The sequence below is a fragment of the Strongylocentrotus purpuratus genome, unplaced genomic scaffold (assembly GCF_000002235.5).
Source record: "Strongylocentrotus purpuratus isolate Spur 01 unplaced genomic scaffold, Spur_5.0 spur5_scaffold_19, whole genome shotgun sequence".
In the NCBI taxonomy this organism is placed as follows: domain Eukaryota; kingdom Metazoa; phylum Echinodermata; class Echinoidea; order Camarodonta; family Strongylocentrotidae; genus Strongylocentrotus; species Strongylocentrotus purpuratus.
Window position 1 is genome coordinate 28,213,522 of NW_022145604.1, and position 15,910 is coordinate 28,229,431.

At 38.0% G+C, this 15,910-nt stretch overlaps 1 protein-coding gene across 1 annotated transcript in view; it reads right to left on the reverse strand.

Annotated features, from left to right (window-relative positions):
* Positions 1–15,700, reverse strand: part of LOC754362 — a 75,314-nt gene extending 59,614 nt beyond the window's left edge. Inside the window, exons 1-8 of the mRNA XM_030990787.1 lie at positions 15,486–15,700; positions 14,208–14,417; positions 13,915–14,018; positions 10,640–10,799; positions 9,461–9,691; positions 4,413–4,598; positions 3,877–4,074; positions 3,255–3,405 (exon numbers count right to left, since the gene is read on the reverse strand). Coding sequence (XP_030846647.1) covers positions 3,255–3,405; positions 3,877–4,074; positions 4,413–4,598; positions 9,461–9,691; positions 10,640–10,799; positions 13,915–14,018; positions 14,208–14,358 — 1,181 coding nt within the window. The 5' untranslated portion in view covers positions 14,359–14,417; positions 15,486–15,700. The remainder of the gene's footprint in view (positions 1–3,254; positions 3,406–3,876; positions 4,075–4,412; positions 4,599–9,460; positions 9,692–10,639; positions 10,800–13,914; positions 14,019–14,207; positions 14,418–15,485) is intronic.
* Positions 15,701–15,910: the final 210 nt, after the last annotated feature.

Sequence of the window (15,910 nt, forward strand, 5' to 3'; positions counted from 1 at the left end):
GTTGATTTATAGCTTGTGCTTAGAAGAGAAAAAAAAATTGTGCACCTTCTCTGGGAAGTTACCTGTGTAATGACAGAACGATTACGCATGTCATTCCTCTAAGTAAACTTTGCATCAAATTATTCAAACAGAAGTATATTAAGTGACAAATTAACATCAAATGAAAAGCAATGCACAAATGTCACATATGTATGCCTAATCAAGAAATTGAATGCACGAAGACATACCACCGTCTGTCTGGCGCGAATTTGAATGCTCTTTGCACGCTTTTCTAAATTAAATGCTCGTTTTGCACGTCTCTGTGACAAGAGTATGAAATCGCATGCTACTAAATCAAATTGAATGACGCAATTAGGTATTTGAATGTTGATCTACATAGTCATTCAATTTCGCACAAACTTGAATGAACGTAACGTTAATTCGGATGCTAAGTTTACGAAGTTGGGCGGGAAAACCTATAATAAAATTAATCTAAGATCAATTTTGTTCCTCTAATTCTCAACTAAATGATAATATGGTTCGCAAAATAATTTTGTCTGGTGGAACTATAGGCTTACTGGTTTTCACTATAAAATTGTAATAAATTGATGGTATTACTGGTTAATCATCTAAATTGTACCAAACAAACAAGCTGTTCTCGTACACGGTGTGTTAATTTTGTAACTTCTCCTCATACCTTGTTAAGGCCAGATTTCATATCCATTCAGCGATATTCAAGCTTTGCATTGGAAAATCAAGACATGTTATTGAATGGTAATGGCCAGGTTCCAATATACTTCAAGATAAAACCTTAAACAGATAATATGTAAAGAAGTGGAAGCACTTTCAAAAAGGGCGATTGCATGCCACTTAAATAAAGTAGACATCGAAAACTAAAGTCTATGACTTGTCATAAATGATTTGAATTGTACTTTATCTTTTCAAATTTACAGCAATCTTTGAAAAGAAGAAGAGCCCTGAAAAGGGGTGGAGAGTTCCGCCCCTGGTACCTCCACCATGAAGAGTATTGCTGATATTTCACTCAATAAAGGATTTATATGTATTATGTATTGGACTAACTAAAGTAAGTGTTCCCCCGCATATTCAACTTTAAAAACCCACTGCACTACTTATAGCTTCTTGCGCCCTCCATATGTGACCCGGCACCACAAAACCAACAAAAAGTCGCAACCAGCGATTCTCCGTAATCAGCTAAAATGTCAATTTAGGTGAAAAAATAGATTTTTGTTTTTTTGCATTTTCTGAAAGAGTGGTCTTTTCTGTACCTAGTATCAAAATTTGGAAGTCTAAAACATAGTAGAAGATGTGTTTTAAACGGTATTTCTAGACCAGTTTTTTTCGCACAGCCTTCGGTCTCTTCCAAAATTTGATCACTTTTCCCAAGCGAAATTATCGTAGTCCGGAAATGGTCGGTCGTTGCTAACGGGTCGTGCTACGCGGGCTGTGATTGGTCCGTTATAGCAATCAGTGCGGCGCGCCATTTTGTTTGTATCCGCTTTCACATCCGAGTTCCAGATTTGCGTTCGTCTTATATTCTCCGTTAACGACTTCGAGTAGCTTGAGTTGTTGCATTTTCAAACTTGTGATAAATGATGAGAAAGAGTTGTTGCATTTTAAACTTGTGATACAGGATGAGAAAGAGTTGTTGCATTTTTAAACTTGTGATAAAGGATGAGAAAGAGTTGTTGCATTTTATGATACAGGATGAGAAAGAGTTGTTGCATTTTCAAACTTGTGATAAAGGATGAGAAAGAGTTGTTGCATTTTCAAACTTGTGATAAAGGATGAGAACGAGTTGTTGCATTTTTAAACTTGTGATAAAGGATGAGAAAGAGTTGTTGCATTTTAAACTTGTGATACAGGATGAGAAAGAGTTGTTGCATTTTCAAACTTGTGATAAAGGATGAGAGAGAGTTGTTGCATTTTTAAACTTGTGATACAGGATGAGAAAGAGTTGTGACATTCCCTAAATAATTTTGTTTTCATTTCTGTGCTTCCAAATTTATTCTCCCATAAGAGTTTTGAAATCAAGTTCTTATTGTAAACACACATTCACACTCTTGATATCATCATTTTGCTTACAGCTATCATAATTCTCCCCCTTCTTTTCCCTCTCTGTCTCTCTCCCTCTCTCTCTCATTCTTTCTATTTTTCGTTATTCTATGTTGGTGTCTTTACTGTGTGTCTCCTGCCTTTCTTTATTTTTATACCACTTTCTGGCTGGTATTTATGAATTGCTTCCATTAATTATCATCAGGATGGCTACTGGAAATGAAAGAGCAAGTCATAGTAAAAATACTTTGAACCTCCTGTGAGAAAGAAAACAGTATGGGAATTAAGTATAAAGCAAGTTCATAATGTGGTTACAAATAATTGCCCAGATGTATACAAAACAAGATAGGTGACAAGCAGTGTTATGTAAGGGGGAACAAAAAGACTCCGGGTCCACCATGAATAGGCATTGTCTAGTGCAGGTGTCTCGGCACTATGTTGCAGTTCACTTAATCTGTCCAATTACAACTCTATACATTTACAACATAATAACTTTTGAAAGACTAAGTCCACACATTGAAACCTCAGAAACATAATGAACAGACTATGTTTGACCATCAGGCCAAATTTCAGCCTAATCTGAAAATCTCTTCATAGTGGTTGCTATGGCCTTTTGATTCACCCTTCTATTGATTTCCCTGTGGTTTGCTTGCTCCGCATGCTTGAATAGCCCCAAACTTTAAAGCTCTCTTTCTCACAATTTAATATCAGTAACCTCCCTTACCAGCTCTTTTCATTCACTAAATTGAAAGGGTTAGGAAGCTTCAATTTGGACAAGTAATATACCATTTTAATGAGGAGAACTTCTTCTTTCATAATCAGATGAAATCAGGAAAATAATTTTTTGCGACTTTTTGTTGGTTTTGTGGTGCCGGGTCACATATAGCAAACGATGCCTGTTCGTCCCCCATGATCCTGTTTTTCTTATGTTGATTGAAAGCTGCTTAAATGAGATAACCACCTATCAGTGACCTTGCATGGAGGTCTAATCCCCCTGGCCAAACTAGTGTAGACAGGCTTTAAAAGAGCATGGGAGAAAGAAGCAAAATCTAATGATTCTCATATGTTAACAAAAGTGTCAAACAAAATAGATCATTATACACACTGAGTAACTGACAGACTGTCACTCCATCATTTCTAAGAGACAGTTACTAAGAGACTAATTAATGGACAAGAGCCAAATAATGCAGAAGGCAACTTACAGTGTTAGACTGAAATCGCCAGAGTTGTCAGATGCTTCAGGTTCCAGGTCGCTGATGTTATGTATAGTGGCATAGGTGTATCCTTCATCAGCATTGAAGGGCCCAGGGAGATTTATTGGACAAGGAGGTGAGAAAACAGGTGCTTCATTATCTGAAATACAAGGACGAGCAAAAGAGCTTGTATAATATCTGATGGAAAGAGAAACCCATGAAATTACCTGGTGACAAATTTATTTTTGAAATTGGATGAGAAAATATGGAAATTCTAACAAAAAGATTGTCAACCTTTGCAGCATTTTGTGTGAGTTCGAAAGAAAAGAAATAAATTATCGACAAGGGTTTGGAAATCATCATTTTGAGAGAAGATTTCATGTAAGTAAAACGGGATACCAACTGAACGTATGTTATTTTCAGGCAATTATCTTTACTATCTTGTGATAAATAAATCTAGTATGTTGCACCATGAGGTCGCGATTTTTTCCTGTCCATTTCTTAGTGACTGATCTATAAAGAAAATCTTGGGTAGAATATGAGAAATCATTGATCGATTAACACATTCCTAATTTTGTAATGAAATGTGTGAAAACTCTGTACACCCGGCCTATGTTGCATGGAATCTTACCTGTACATGTTACTTCTCGCATGTCGTTCCACTTCGCAGTATCTAGGCATGTCTTTTGGTAGACCCCATTCTGTAGGTACCCATTATCGCATGAGAAGGAGCAAAGGGTGTTGAAGAGCACTCCATCGGGGTGAGTACACATCTCTGGTGTCACAGAACCATTGTTAGGGGCACTCAACGTAGGACATCTTACCGGGACTATAATAAGAAATGCATTGGATATAAACAAAATGTAAACAATATACCTCTCCACTTATCGGTAGTGCTTTCTTTACTCCCACTCGCACCCCTCCCCATGCATCAACAATATCGAAATAATTGATCTTACCATTCTGATTACCTTCTGGTTATCTTCTTTCTTACTACTTTATCTTCCTTCTATGTGGAAAGTAACCCTAAAATGTACAAATCCATAATTCAACAAATAAGGACCAGTATGGTTTTTTTTTCTCATATTTTTATGTCCATGCATATCCTAGCAGTAAAAAATAAAAAAGACAGACTAAAATCAAGCATTGTTTAAAAAAAATCATTACCATCACATTGAAAATCTTGTCCATCAAATGCCTTATTATCCTGACAAACTCTGGTACTAGACTTCAATCCTTCACTGGTCTTGAATCCATCATTGCATCTGAAATAACATGGATCTCCATAGAGAGCAGATATCGGACAACCAGAAACAGAACCACTGGAAACTGATGGAATTTTACATTCAATTCCTTGATAAAAGCAAAAATGAGAAGAAATATGTTGTACAAGCCGGTTCAAAATAATTACACAGTAAGACACAGAAGTGCTCAGAAAACATACAGAATGTGCAATGACTGTTAAGAAGGAGAGATTAATGGCAACAAACTACTCACACTTCATAATGTCATGCCCCAAATTTGAGGAACATAAAACAAATAAAACCCCTGATGAATGCTTTATTGATAAAAAGAGCTATACATGCAAACTGATAACCTTTTCGTCAATGATTAGTTGATCAAAAGTAACTTTAAAAGGGTCAAATCTTATGGGCTAGATGGGATAACTATTTAGAGTAGCACTTGTCCTATGACATACAGCTTTAACCCTATCTTAACCGGGGGGGGGGGGGGGGGGGGGGGTCAATTTGACCCCCCCCCCCCTTTTGTAGTAATTTTGTGACTACTCCGGAACCGTGGCAGATATAAAGTTTTCCTTGCATGACTTTTTTCTTTCGAGTCTTACGCATCTTGTGAAGAAAAAAAAAATCAGAAAATCAGACATAGTCTATAGTTACAAAGCCACGTGACCTTTCGTCTTTGCTTGTCAGCCCGAAAATCACTCACTTTTGTGATTTGTGTACAAAACCTATAGAAATATCGTTTTTCCTAAAAAGAGATAAAACATTGGTTACTTGGTCTTGTTTAAAGTTTAGGTGTTTGTTTTGGGGTCAAAATAGTTCAATTGTAGTTAGAAATGAAAGAAAACAACAAAAACAATAAAATACATGGGTCAAAAAACCAATGAAATAGTCTATAAGAAATTATCAAAACAAGGAACAACCTAGCTCTTCCAATTTTCGTTGTATTATTTATCTAATATATCGTCGGCCTTATGCCAAAAAGGCAAAAGGGCCTTAACCCAATTTTATGCGTTATTGAGTTATTAAATATTAACATCACCTTGTAGATTTCATCATTCTCTTTAAAATGATGTGCTTCACTTGTTTTAATTCGATTTAGATCTATTTATGAAGATAATTATGAATTTCAAAAGACCCTTAATGCGTATCTCATCTGTTTCCTTACGCCAAAAAGACCTTAACCTAGAGTCTAGGCCTAAGTTAGACTAGATCTAACTTAGAGTCTAGAGCCTAGAGGCCTACACGGTAGACTCTAAAGTCTAGATTGTTTTTAAAATCAATGACAAATTAATTTGTAATTTCCATTTAATTCAATAATATCAGTAGAAACACCATTAAAAACATGATTAGTCTACAATAGACACAATGTACTTAGAATAATCACTGAAAGTATGTCATGAATTTAGATCATGAATTCTGAGCGAGATTTAAGTTAGTAGATGTGGATGCATGAAATGCAACTGACTCATAAAATACGCAGATGTCAACGGATGGGACTGTGATAAAAAATAAACAACGAAAAAGTTGTCCTAAATGCACGATCTCTAAAAAATAACTTCACCGTAAGCTGTATTTTATTAATAAAAATATTCAGATATCAAAAATACCTTTTCTAAAATCAGTTTTATCAGTTTTCGTGATCCAGTAGCCGTAGCAGGGGCTTTCTGGTAAAGCCAAACGTGTTGCGAAACAAGAAAATATGTACTATGCCGAAGCCAAAGACGTTTAAATATAATACACCAGTTTACAGTTGTGTGCGCCATTTCAAACAAGGCCAATGACCTAGAGGTCATGTATTTATGCGTAAATTAAGATTGCATGCGCCCATGCAAATTATGGTGATATCACTGCCTACGCGCTGCGTTGTGCGCGCAAATCATCATTTGCATGGGCGCAATCTTAATTTACGCATAAATACCACTGGTCAAAGGTTATTGGCCCCGCTTCCGGGGCCAATGACCCGAGGTCAACTCTCTGCGCATGCGCACTGATACAACTGTAAACTGGTGTATTACCAGAAGCAAGGACGCTGACTACGCGCGCGCGTACGAAAACCGCAGGTTAATTAAGGCCCTTTTGACAGAACGCCGCGTGGGGTACGCGGGAGGTTACGGCCCTTTTGGCATAATGCCGCGTAGGTTACGGCCCTTCTGGCATAAATACGTTACTCTCAAGCCATATGCCTAAAAGCCCTAACATGTTTTTTTGCACATAGCATGAAAACTTCGGTATATTTTAAAACACATTTAACACATCTCATGTAAAACTTAATAACTTAACATATTTATCGAAATTGACTTCAGAAACAAACAAAAAACGACCACAAACTTTTGATTATTAGAGAGGCCAAAACTTCAAACGTGATTATCTCGGAATGGCCAAAAGCAATTAAGGCCCTTTTGGCATAAGGCCGACGATATGTACTGAAAAAGAACGCTTAAATATAAGTAATGTATGATTTATGGGTAAAAATGTGAATTCTATGACCTTGTTTGCATAAATTACCATATATATGCAAATGAGTAAATTCCTCAAAAAATTGAAATTACCATAGTATTTTATACACTTCACTTGACATGCGTGCAAATTTTCACAGCGATCGGCTGTGAAACAGCCGAGATCTTAGGGGGGGGGGGGTCAAATTGACCCCCCCCCCCCCCCCGGTAAAAACCTGGTCTGAAATAGCCCGGTTAGAATATGGTTACGGTAAGTATTCTATTTTGTTATATGTTTTGTTTTCTCCCTCTTTCTAAAACCAAAATGTTAATACACATGAAAACGGTTATCACTGTAGGGAAATAATTTCAATTACGGTATATAAAATTCAATTCAAATGGGGGTAATGGCAATGAGAATCTGCATATCACTACAAATATCACACATAACTTGAGAAAACAGTACCAAAAAAACCCACGAGGATCTGGTATAATCTCAATACATGTACACTGAAATGACCCTTAAAATGTTATACACTGATGTTTTAGTCAAAAACAGACCCCACATGACAAGTTTCCTTTACATTATTTTTTTCGAAAGATAAACTAATGGTGCTCATGGCCTAATGTTTCATTCGAACATCCTTTCTGATACATGAGCTTTTAAGTAAAGTCTTCTGAATATCATATTACTTGTTGATTTCATATTGTGCAACATATGTATGCAGCTACTCCACCGAAACAAACTGTTGTTCTTCCCTATATCGGTCAAGCCTCTCACAAGATTCAGCGTATCCTTCAAGCAGCAGACATCCAAGTTCGACACAGTTCCTCCAACAAACTCCATTCGATACTCCACTCTCACAAAGACAAGCATCCAAACCACAAGAAAGCTGGAGTCTACAAAATACCATGCGAATGTGGAAAAGTCTACATTGATGAAACGGGGAGAAATCTGGAAACAAGACTCAAGGAACACAGAACCAGCTTCAGACTCAGCGATTGGGATAAGTCCGCCATCGTCAAACACGCCCAGCAACACGAACACACCATCGAATGGAATAACAGTCATCTCATCTCCACAATGAAGCACTGGCATACACGCCGAATCCGAGAAGCCATCGAAATTCACAGCCACAATTACACCGTGCCCCAAGACTCAGGATTATACATCTGGAAACCCCTCATCAACAAGTACCCGGTGACTCCTCCTCCACCACCTCCACCACTACCTCCACCACCGCCTTCATGCACCCCCGTAGACATCAGCCGTACATCAACCACCGCCACCCGCCAAACCCCGATCAAAGCAGCCGCCAGCCTTGCAGCTAATGCACAGCAGACGACAGCAGACTACAACGACGCCTACGTCTGGGATACACACAGCGTCTCGCCGACAGCACACCCCACTCATGGATTCGAAACTCCCCGACGTCCGCAACCCGGAGACTCCAGCCCAGACGGACAGCCAGGCGGACGAGCTGACCATCCATGACTCAAGCCCGCAAGGTCATGCATTTTTCCCTGACGTCCGCACCCCGGTGACTTAAGCTCACGCACGCCAGCTATTAGGGACTTTTAGATTGAGTGGACGAGAACACGACGAACGCTGACTGATTATGATCATGCGTGTCAACGCACTCAACTGCCCATGTTAATTGACTACAATTAGAAATCTTTTAGATTGCACTCGACGAAATACATGCATGCAGGAAGTAACACTATGAACATGACGGACAAAGAAAGAAGACAAAATTTACAGTTCCTCATTGTGGTAGACAAAAGAACATCCCTTCACTGCTATTATGTAAAAATGTGTAGAACAGGTGAATATGCATGTGACACCTGTTTTACACATTTTACATAATAGCAGGGAAGGGATGTTCCTTATCTACCTGAGGAACTGTATATATTTTAAGCGCTCGCGGCCACTATACTAGTACCGTACTAGATTTAGGAAAATCAAGGTTGACGCATTCTCGATCGCCGACTGAGACGTCGTCGTGACGCATGCGCAGTGCCTTAAAATGACGTCACACGTTGCAGTCAAAGCTGTCGACGTGCAAATCTAAAAGTCCCTATTCTCCACTCCTGACGACGGATAGTCAACCTGTTCGAAACGTCGAGCCACTCCCGCCACTCATCCTCTCCGAGTGCTATAGTTCTCCTTAGAACTATAAGCTAAGAAAGATAACCAACAATCTTTTTCAAGACAATACCAAACAGTCCTTTTCAGGACTACAAACCCCTCAAGAAAGATTACCGAGAGTACTTTTCAGGACTCCTCAATCCTCCCTCTCTCTCACATGGTGCACCCGCAAGCCTACTGTATAACATGTATACAACAAAATGGTATAAATGAAGCAGTAAGCCTTTGCCACTATCAAAGAAATGTGAACAGCTATAAATCATTTTCATTCAAAATAATTAAAATAACAATAATAATAACAATAATAATAACTATTATTATAATAATACAAATTAAAATGCATGTCAACAAGATGAAGAAATGAAAATGTGAATATCAATTACTTACGGTTGCAGGATGGGAGTGTATCAGTCCATACTCCAACAGTAGTAGTTGAACTTGGTCGATTACAAAAGAGTGAAACTGATTCATCTTCAGTTTCGACTGAAAGTTTATAACCTAGCTCACAAGAAACTAGGCACTCAGATCCATAGATGGCCCCTCCCGTACAGCTACCACTACCAGATTCCATCGTTAGTTCACCATTTGGTGGGACAAACAGCGGAGGGCATCTAGTCACTGCAAACACAAAATACAATGTACAAATTTCAGAGATGGCATAACTACATGTGTCAGATTTATGATAATTCTAAAAAATAATACATAGGCCTACCATGTAAATTCTCATTTGGGAAAGGTAGACAGAGGCGGACTCCCCCCTTAATGTTCAAATAAAACTATATAATACCACATAAAAATTATTAAAATCCTTTACATCATAGCCTAGTTAATATTTACAAGTCATGTGAATGATGGTTGGTGAAACTGTGTTGTTCTATCTACAAATAATATAGCTAACAGCTTATTGTACAAAACTGGCTGGTAATGACCCCTTCTTTATATTTCTGCAGTCAATCAGAGCATGTTATTGTTTGCATGCTTCGTTCCTTTAGTCTCTGTTTTTATTGTCCGACTTCATTCTGAAGAGTGCAGGAGAGCTTTTCTCTTCAACACTATTCTTCAATTTTGCAGTACTAATCATGTCTAATAAATAAGTTATGAAATTACTTCTTTCTTTTTTTTACCTGACTGCTAAGAAAGCATGCATGTGCTTTTAAGTAAGAAACAAGGGGACCAACGGCTTTAATTTCTCTCTAGCTGAGGGGCTTGGTAATGAGGATAAATGCCTTACTAAAGGGCACTAGGGCATCTACTTGGTTTCAAGCTCGAGACCTGGTTACGAGACCACTGATTTACCATTGAGCCATCACACCTCTGCCTATGAATAAATCCTATAGTACTGTCAATTATATTAAACAATATGCCTGCGATTACCTGAATGAACATAATATAAGGATTAACGATCTTAGCATATTTTTTTGATAACATGGTTTAGACCACATAGTGAAAAGAGTAAGATCGGGGGATACACCACGCGTATATCCTCTTTGATAAGCCTCCTATCCACATGAACAGGGGGCGAGCAAGAGGCAAATCAAAGAGGTAGATCTTTAATTTGTTACAAACCTTTGATGTCCAAGTCGAATGAACAGGATCCCCTGTTGCGTGCATTATCCTCTGCTTGGTACTCTACAGAATGCTCTCCTTCAGAAAGAGTACTACCAAACACCAAGTTTGAATCCACCTTGAATAATTCTGCTGTCAAAGTATCTCCAGCATCTGTGGCCTAGGTTTAACGAAAGTATTTAAAATTTCTAAGCAAAGCTCTTTTATTTTGTATATAATTTCATAACTCAAATTTTGTTGTCGTAAATCTGTGTATAAGACGCACCCCTATAAAGGACTTTCATTTTGCTACGATGCGAATTTGAAGGCGCCAATTTATATCCATACTGTTACCCGTAACTCCGGCGTGGAGGTACCCTACTAAAACATACCAAAAATCAACAAAATCTTCATCAATTGTTCAGATAATGGTCATGATTTAAAATTTGTTATGTTTCTTACCTATTTCGTCTCAATTTTCCAATTTGTTTTCAAAGTATTTCCCCCCCCCCAAAAAAAAAAAAAAAAAAAAAAAACGCCGGCCAAAAAAAAAAAAACGCCGGCCAAAAAAAATAAAAGAGAGAAAAAACGAAGAAAGAGGACGTAGGAAGAAAAAGGATTAAGAATCAAGAACGGTACAACGAATCGTCTTCTTTCTCTAATAATTTATGAAAGGTCAAAGCTTCCGTGCTTCGCGCGGGAGCGGGGAGACTGAATTCAGACAAGGATTTAGACTCGAGAACGGTGAAACGAATTGTCTTCTTTCTCTAATAATTTATGAAACGTCAAAGCTTCCGTGCTTCGCGCGGGAGCGGGGAAACTGAATTCAGACAAGGATTTAAAGTCGAGAACGGTGAAACAAATTGTCATCTTTCTCTAATAATTTATGAAACGTCAAAGCTTCTGTGCTTCGCGCGGGAGCGGGGAAACTGAATTCAGACATGGATTTAGAGTCGAGAACGGTCAAATGAATCGTCTTCTTTCTCTAATAATTTATGAAACGTCAAAGCTTCTGTGCTTCGCGCAGGAGCGGGGAAACTGAATTCAGACAAGGATTTAGAGTCGAGAATGGTCAAATGAATCGTCTTCTTTCTCTAATAATTTATGAAACGTCAAAGCTTCCGTGCTTCGCGCGGGAGCGGGGAAACTGAATTCAGACAAGGATTTAGAGTCGAGAACGGTAAAACGAATCGTCTTCTTTCTCTAATAACTTAATGAAACGTCAAAGGGGGGGGGGAACTGAATTCAGACAAGGATTAAGAGTCGTTCGAGAATGGTACAACGAATGGTCTTCTTTCTTCATTAATCTAATGAAACGTCAGAGCTTGGAGAGCTTAATTCAAACAAGGATTAAGAGTCGAGGACGGTACAACGAATCGTCTCCTTTCTCTAATGAAACGTCAAAAGAAACTGGATTTAGATAAGGATTAAGAGTCGAGAACAGTCCAACGAATCGTCTTCTTTCTCTAATAATTTAATGGAACGTCAAAGGGAGGAAACTCCCCCCTCCCTGCACCCACCCTCCTAGCGAGCGCGCTCTGTAAGTGATTCGCACGCTTCACATGCTCACTACCGCCCCCTAAAATGAAATCCTGGCTACGCGCTTGAAAACAAAGAATTATAATGTAAATTTTCTCACATGATTCACAGCAAACCCCTGCACAATTCAATTGCACACTGTCTAGCGTAGTATCGACGGTGGCTGGCATGGGGTGCTGGCGCGACTGAAGTTAGGAACTCTAATCTCAGATCCTCCGATCATTACAGCCCTTAAAGGTACTATGTCCCATTTGCAGGCAAAAAAAATGAAAAAGTTAAATTCCAACTGCATTTGAAAGATAATACTTATTTAGAACTTCCCTAAAAAAGGTGGGGCTTGAAAATGTCTTCAAGTGGGAAAATAATGACTATTAGTTGTCAAATCGACTTTAAGGCTATAGAGCCCAAAAGTAATAATCTTGATTTTCAGACAATTGTACCGAATGGTCATACGTTTTATGCTGCGCAAAGATTCAATCAGTTTAATCTTGGCCATCACAAGAAGTGGGTTATTGATGTAGACAAATGCCTATGTACCCTTTACAACTCTTTTCATGTATGTTATTACCAAAGAAGAAAAAAAGCCAGTCAGTCACTCAAAAGTGTCTGACAGTAAAGTCTAGCAAGTAAACGGGTTTCCTTGCATAATTTGAATATGAGGACACTACTAACGTTTAAATTTCACAGATAGGACATATATGACATATTCATAATTCCTGCAAAGTTCTACAGGATTTGAGGTTGGCTGCAAAAGGGACATAGTACCATTAACTTCGTGCACGCGCGCTCGCACCCCATCGTCAGTACGGTATGCAATTGTATTGTACAGCAGTTTGCCGTGAATCCTGTGAGAAAGTGTGTAGATCTATCACAAGTCTTCGGTTTTAGGAAAAATCAAAGACGAAAGCCTCGATCTCACTTCTCGCGCACATGCGTGTGTAAGATCGGCGCCTATATAGCTAGCTAGTCCGATGATGTACGTATCTTCGCACCATACCCTTATTCATATGCAGCTAGCCGGGTCGGCCCGAGCCTGCCCCGGCCCTGAAAATGGATCAGACGAACCTACAGCGAGCCTGAGTACGTCATCAGTAACAGTTGACAATTCAATTGATCGAGAACAGCAAAGATTTCACGGTTCTGTGATTTGTTTTTAGAGAGGGCCTAATATCACTTCATACAGTAGAATAGAATGAGAGGGATTATAAAAATATAAAGTGAGTTTTGAGAGTGAAAAATGACTTGTGATTAACAACTTAAACTTGAACAAACACTTGATGTGGCTTTGTCTCAGAGAGTGAGCGCGTGAGGCCCTCAGCACTTCGCTCGATCTACGTACGCCTAGCCAAGCGGCCCACGTTCGTTGGCGAACAATCAGGTATTCCATGTTAATAATTTTCTTTATCTCTCTGTTAATAGTCTGTATGATTTTCTCTCTCAATATTGCCTTTAGCTATAATGTTAAAATACTCTATAAAGTATGCACCAGATCACACAATTTCACCTGGAAAAATAAAAAAGCTAATTTGTTGATTTGCTTATCGTTGTTTATCATTTTGTTTGCTTTGGAAAAATTTAAGATGAAAAAAGCCAGGAGCCGAGCACGAGCTTTCAACCAAATTGTGACCTGCGTCATGGTTACATCATGTACAATATACAGATACATGTACATGTAAATAAACATAAAACGGTTCAACCGACACGCATTCACAACCACTCAACCTCAGAATAGTTTGCTTTGCTGTCACGTCCATTACCTGAACAGGCTCCCATTTGTCAGCAAGAAATGTTGCCTCCAGCTGGTTGAAGTCTGCATAAAGAATCTGATCTGAAGGACACGTAACTTCCGGGTCAGTTACATCTGGAATAAACAAATAAAACAAACAGCAATTGAGAAAAATATATAATTCCTTGTATTTTACAATACATTTATTAAACACAACACAACACAAAACAATGACAATGATTTGGAAACGTAAAACAGAAAATGCAGATATCAGTCAGGTATATTTTGCACATGGCAAAAACAATTGAATAATTAAGGACAAACCTTGGCAGAGCTGATTAATGCCATCCCATGATCCATCTTCCATACATCTACGAGTGATGCTGTACTGTGGAGTGTAGCCAAGATTGCAGGATGATTTGCAGATTGTGTTATATTGTTGTATATTACTGACGTTGGTGCTTGATGCATCCATAATTGTACATGATATGATTTCACCATTGACCGGAACAGATAGTGGGTCGCAAGTCACTTCTAAAAATAATGAATTGATAAACATTTAAAGAGATTGGACAGCGTCTATGCATACAATATACATTTTTCATTTATAGAGCATTGTCATGTAGAAAACAGAAGACTAGAAGAAAAAAAATGAAGGGAAAAAGACAGGTATGATAAAATAATCTCACTGTTGAAACTCTACATTTTTCTTTCTTCAGGCACATACATTTAGGGATCACACTCCATGCACATGTATGCACATACATGTATCTCCCATTGTGGCAGGTATTCAGAAGATCGTACAATAGGTAATTGCTCATGAAATAAATTTGATGCTGATTTTTGATTAAATGGGATGAGAATATAATTATGGGGTGTCAAGAAATCCATATTTGTGCAATCCTTCTGCGTTTTTGGTTGAAGATACATGCATGTACTACCAAAACTATGCCCATGATTTGTTCACTTTTGACCTAAAGTGATACATATGAAATTAGTGTCCCACTGAAGATAATTATTAGTACTCATGACAACAAAAATGTGAAAACAATAGTAAACTTTTTATTTATTAATGATGGTGTTCCTTCAAAAATATGATTGCGTTTTGTCAACCATGTAATTGCACATTAATTTGTTCACCTTTAGGAAAAAAAAGTCCCATATAGATCACAAATCTGGCCAATATTTCTCTACCTATCACTCATGACTCATGTCTTTGCTTTATGTCTTTGGTTACTATATCTTTGGACCAGATAGCCAGACAGTATAAAATGTAAATATTAACCTAAATAATAAGACATATTTCTAACATGCCTAATACTAAGTTTCTGGGCCAAACCTAAAAAGTCATTGGTCAATTTCACACTGGACATTGATTTCAGTTGTCAATTCATATGTCTCCCTGTCTTCATTTTGATTCCAAACCTATCCACTAATATATTTCTCTTTTCATTATTTTTTTCTTCTTCAAATTAAATTGTAATTAATAAGCAGTGGTATGAGGGAACTTACAAAATGAACATCCAGATTTAGGGATGGGAAATAAATGAGATGTTTCATTTTTACAAATCTTTGAAGTAACTATCTTCTGGTAAATCTTACCTGTACATGTGATTGTTCCACCGCCTTCCCAGTAGCCTATGTTCTGTTCATTTGCAGCACAGGTACGTTGAAGAGGGTCACTTTCGTTAGCCGGTTTGAAACCAACATCACAGAAGAGAGTGCAAGTGGTTCCGAACAGCTCTTCTTGGAAAGGGCATCCATTCTTTCCCCCATTTTGGGGTTCAGGGAGTTTTTTTTTGCATTTGATAACTATCAAATTCAATTTTGAAAATAAATACACATACAATAAAGAGAGAGAGATAGACAAAGACAGAGACAAATACAGAGACAGAGGAACTTCTGCTTCGGCATATTAAATAACAATTTATACATAAAAGTTGAAATAAAAGTATTGCTTGTTTTACAATTTGTGTCAAAAAGGCTTTAAAGCATATTATCTTTTGACGGAGAATAATAAAGTGGGT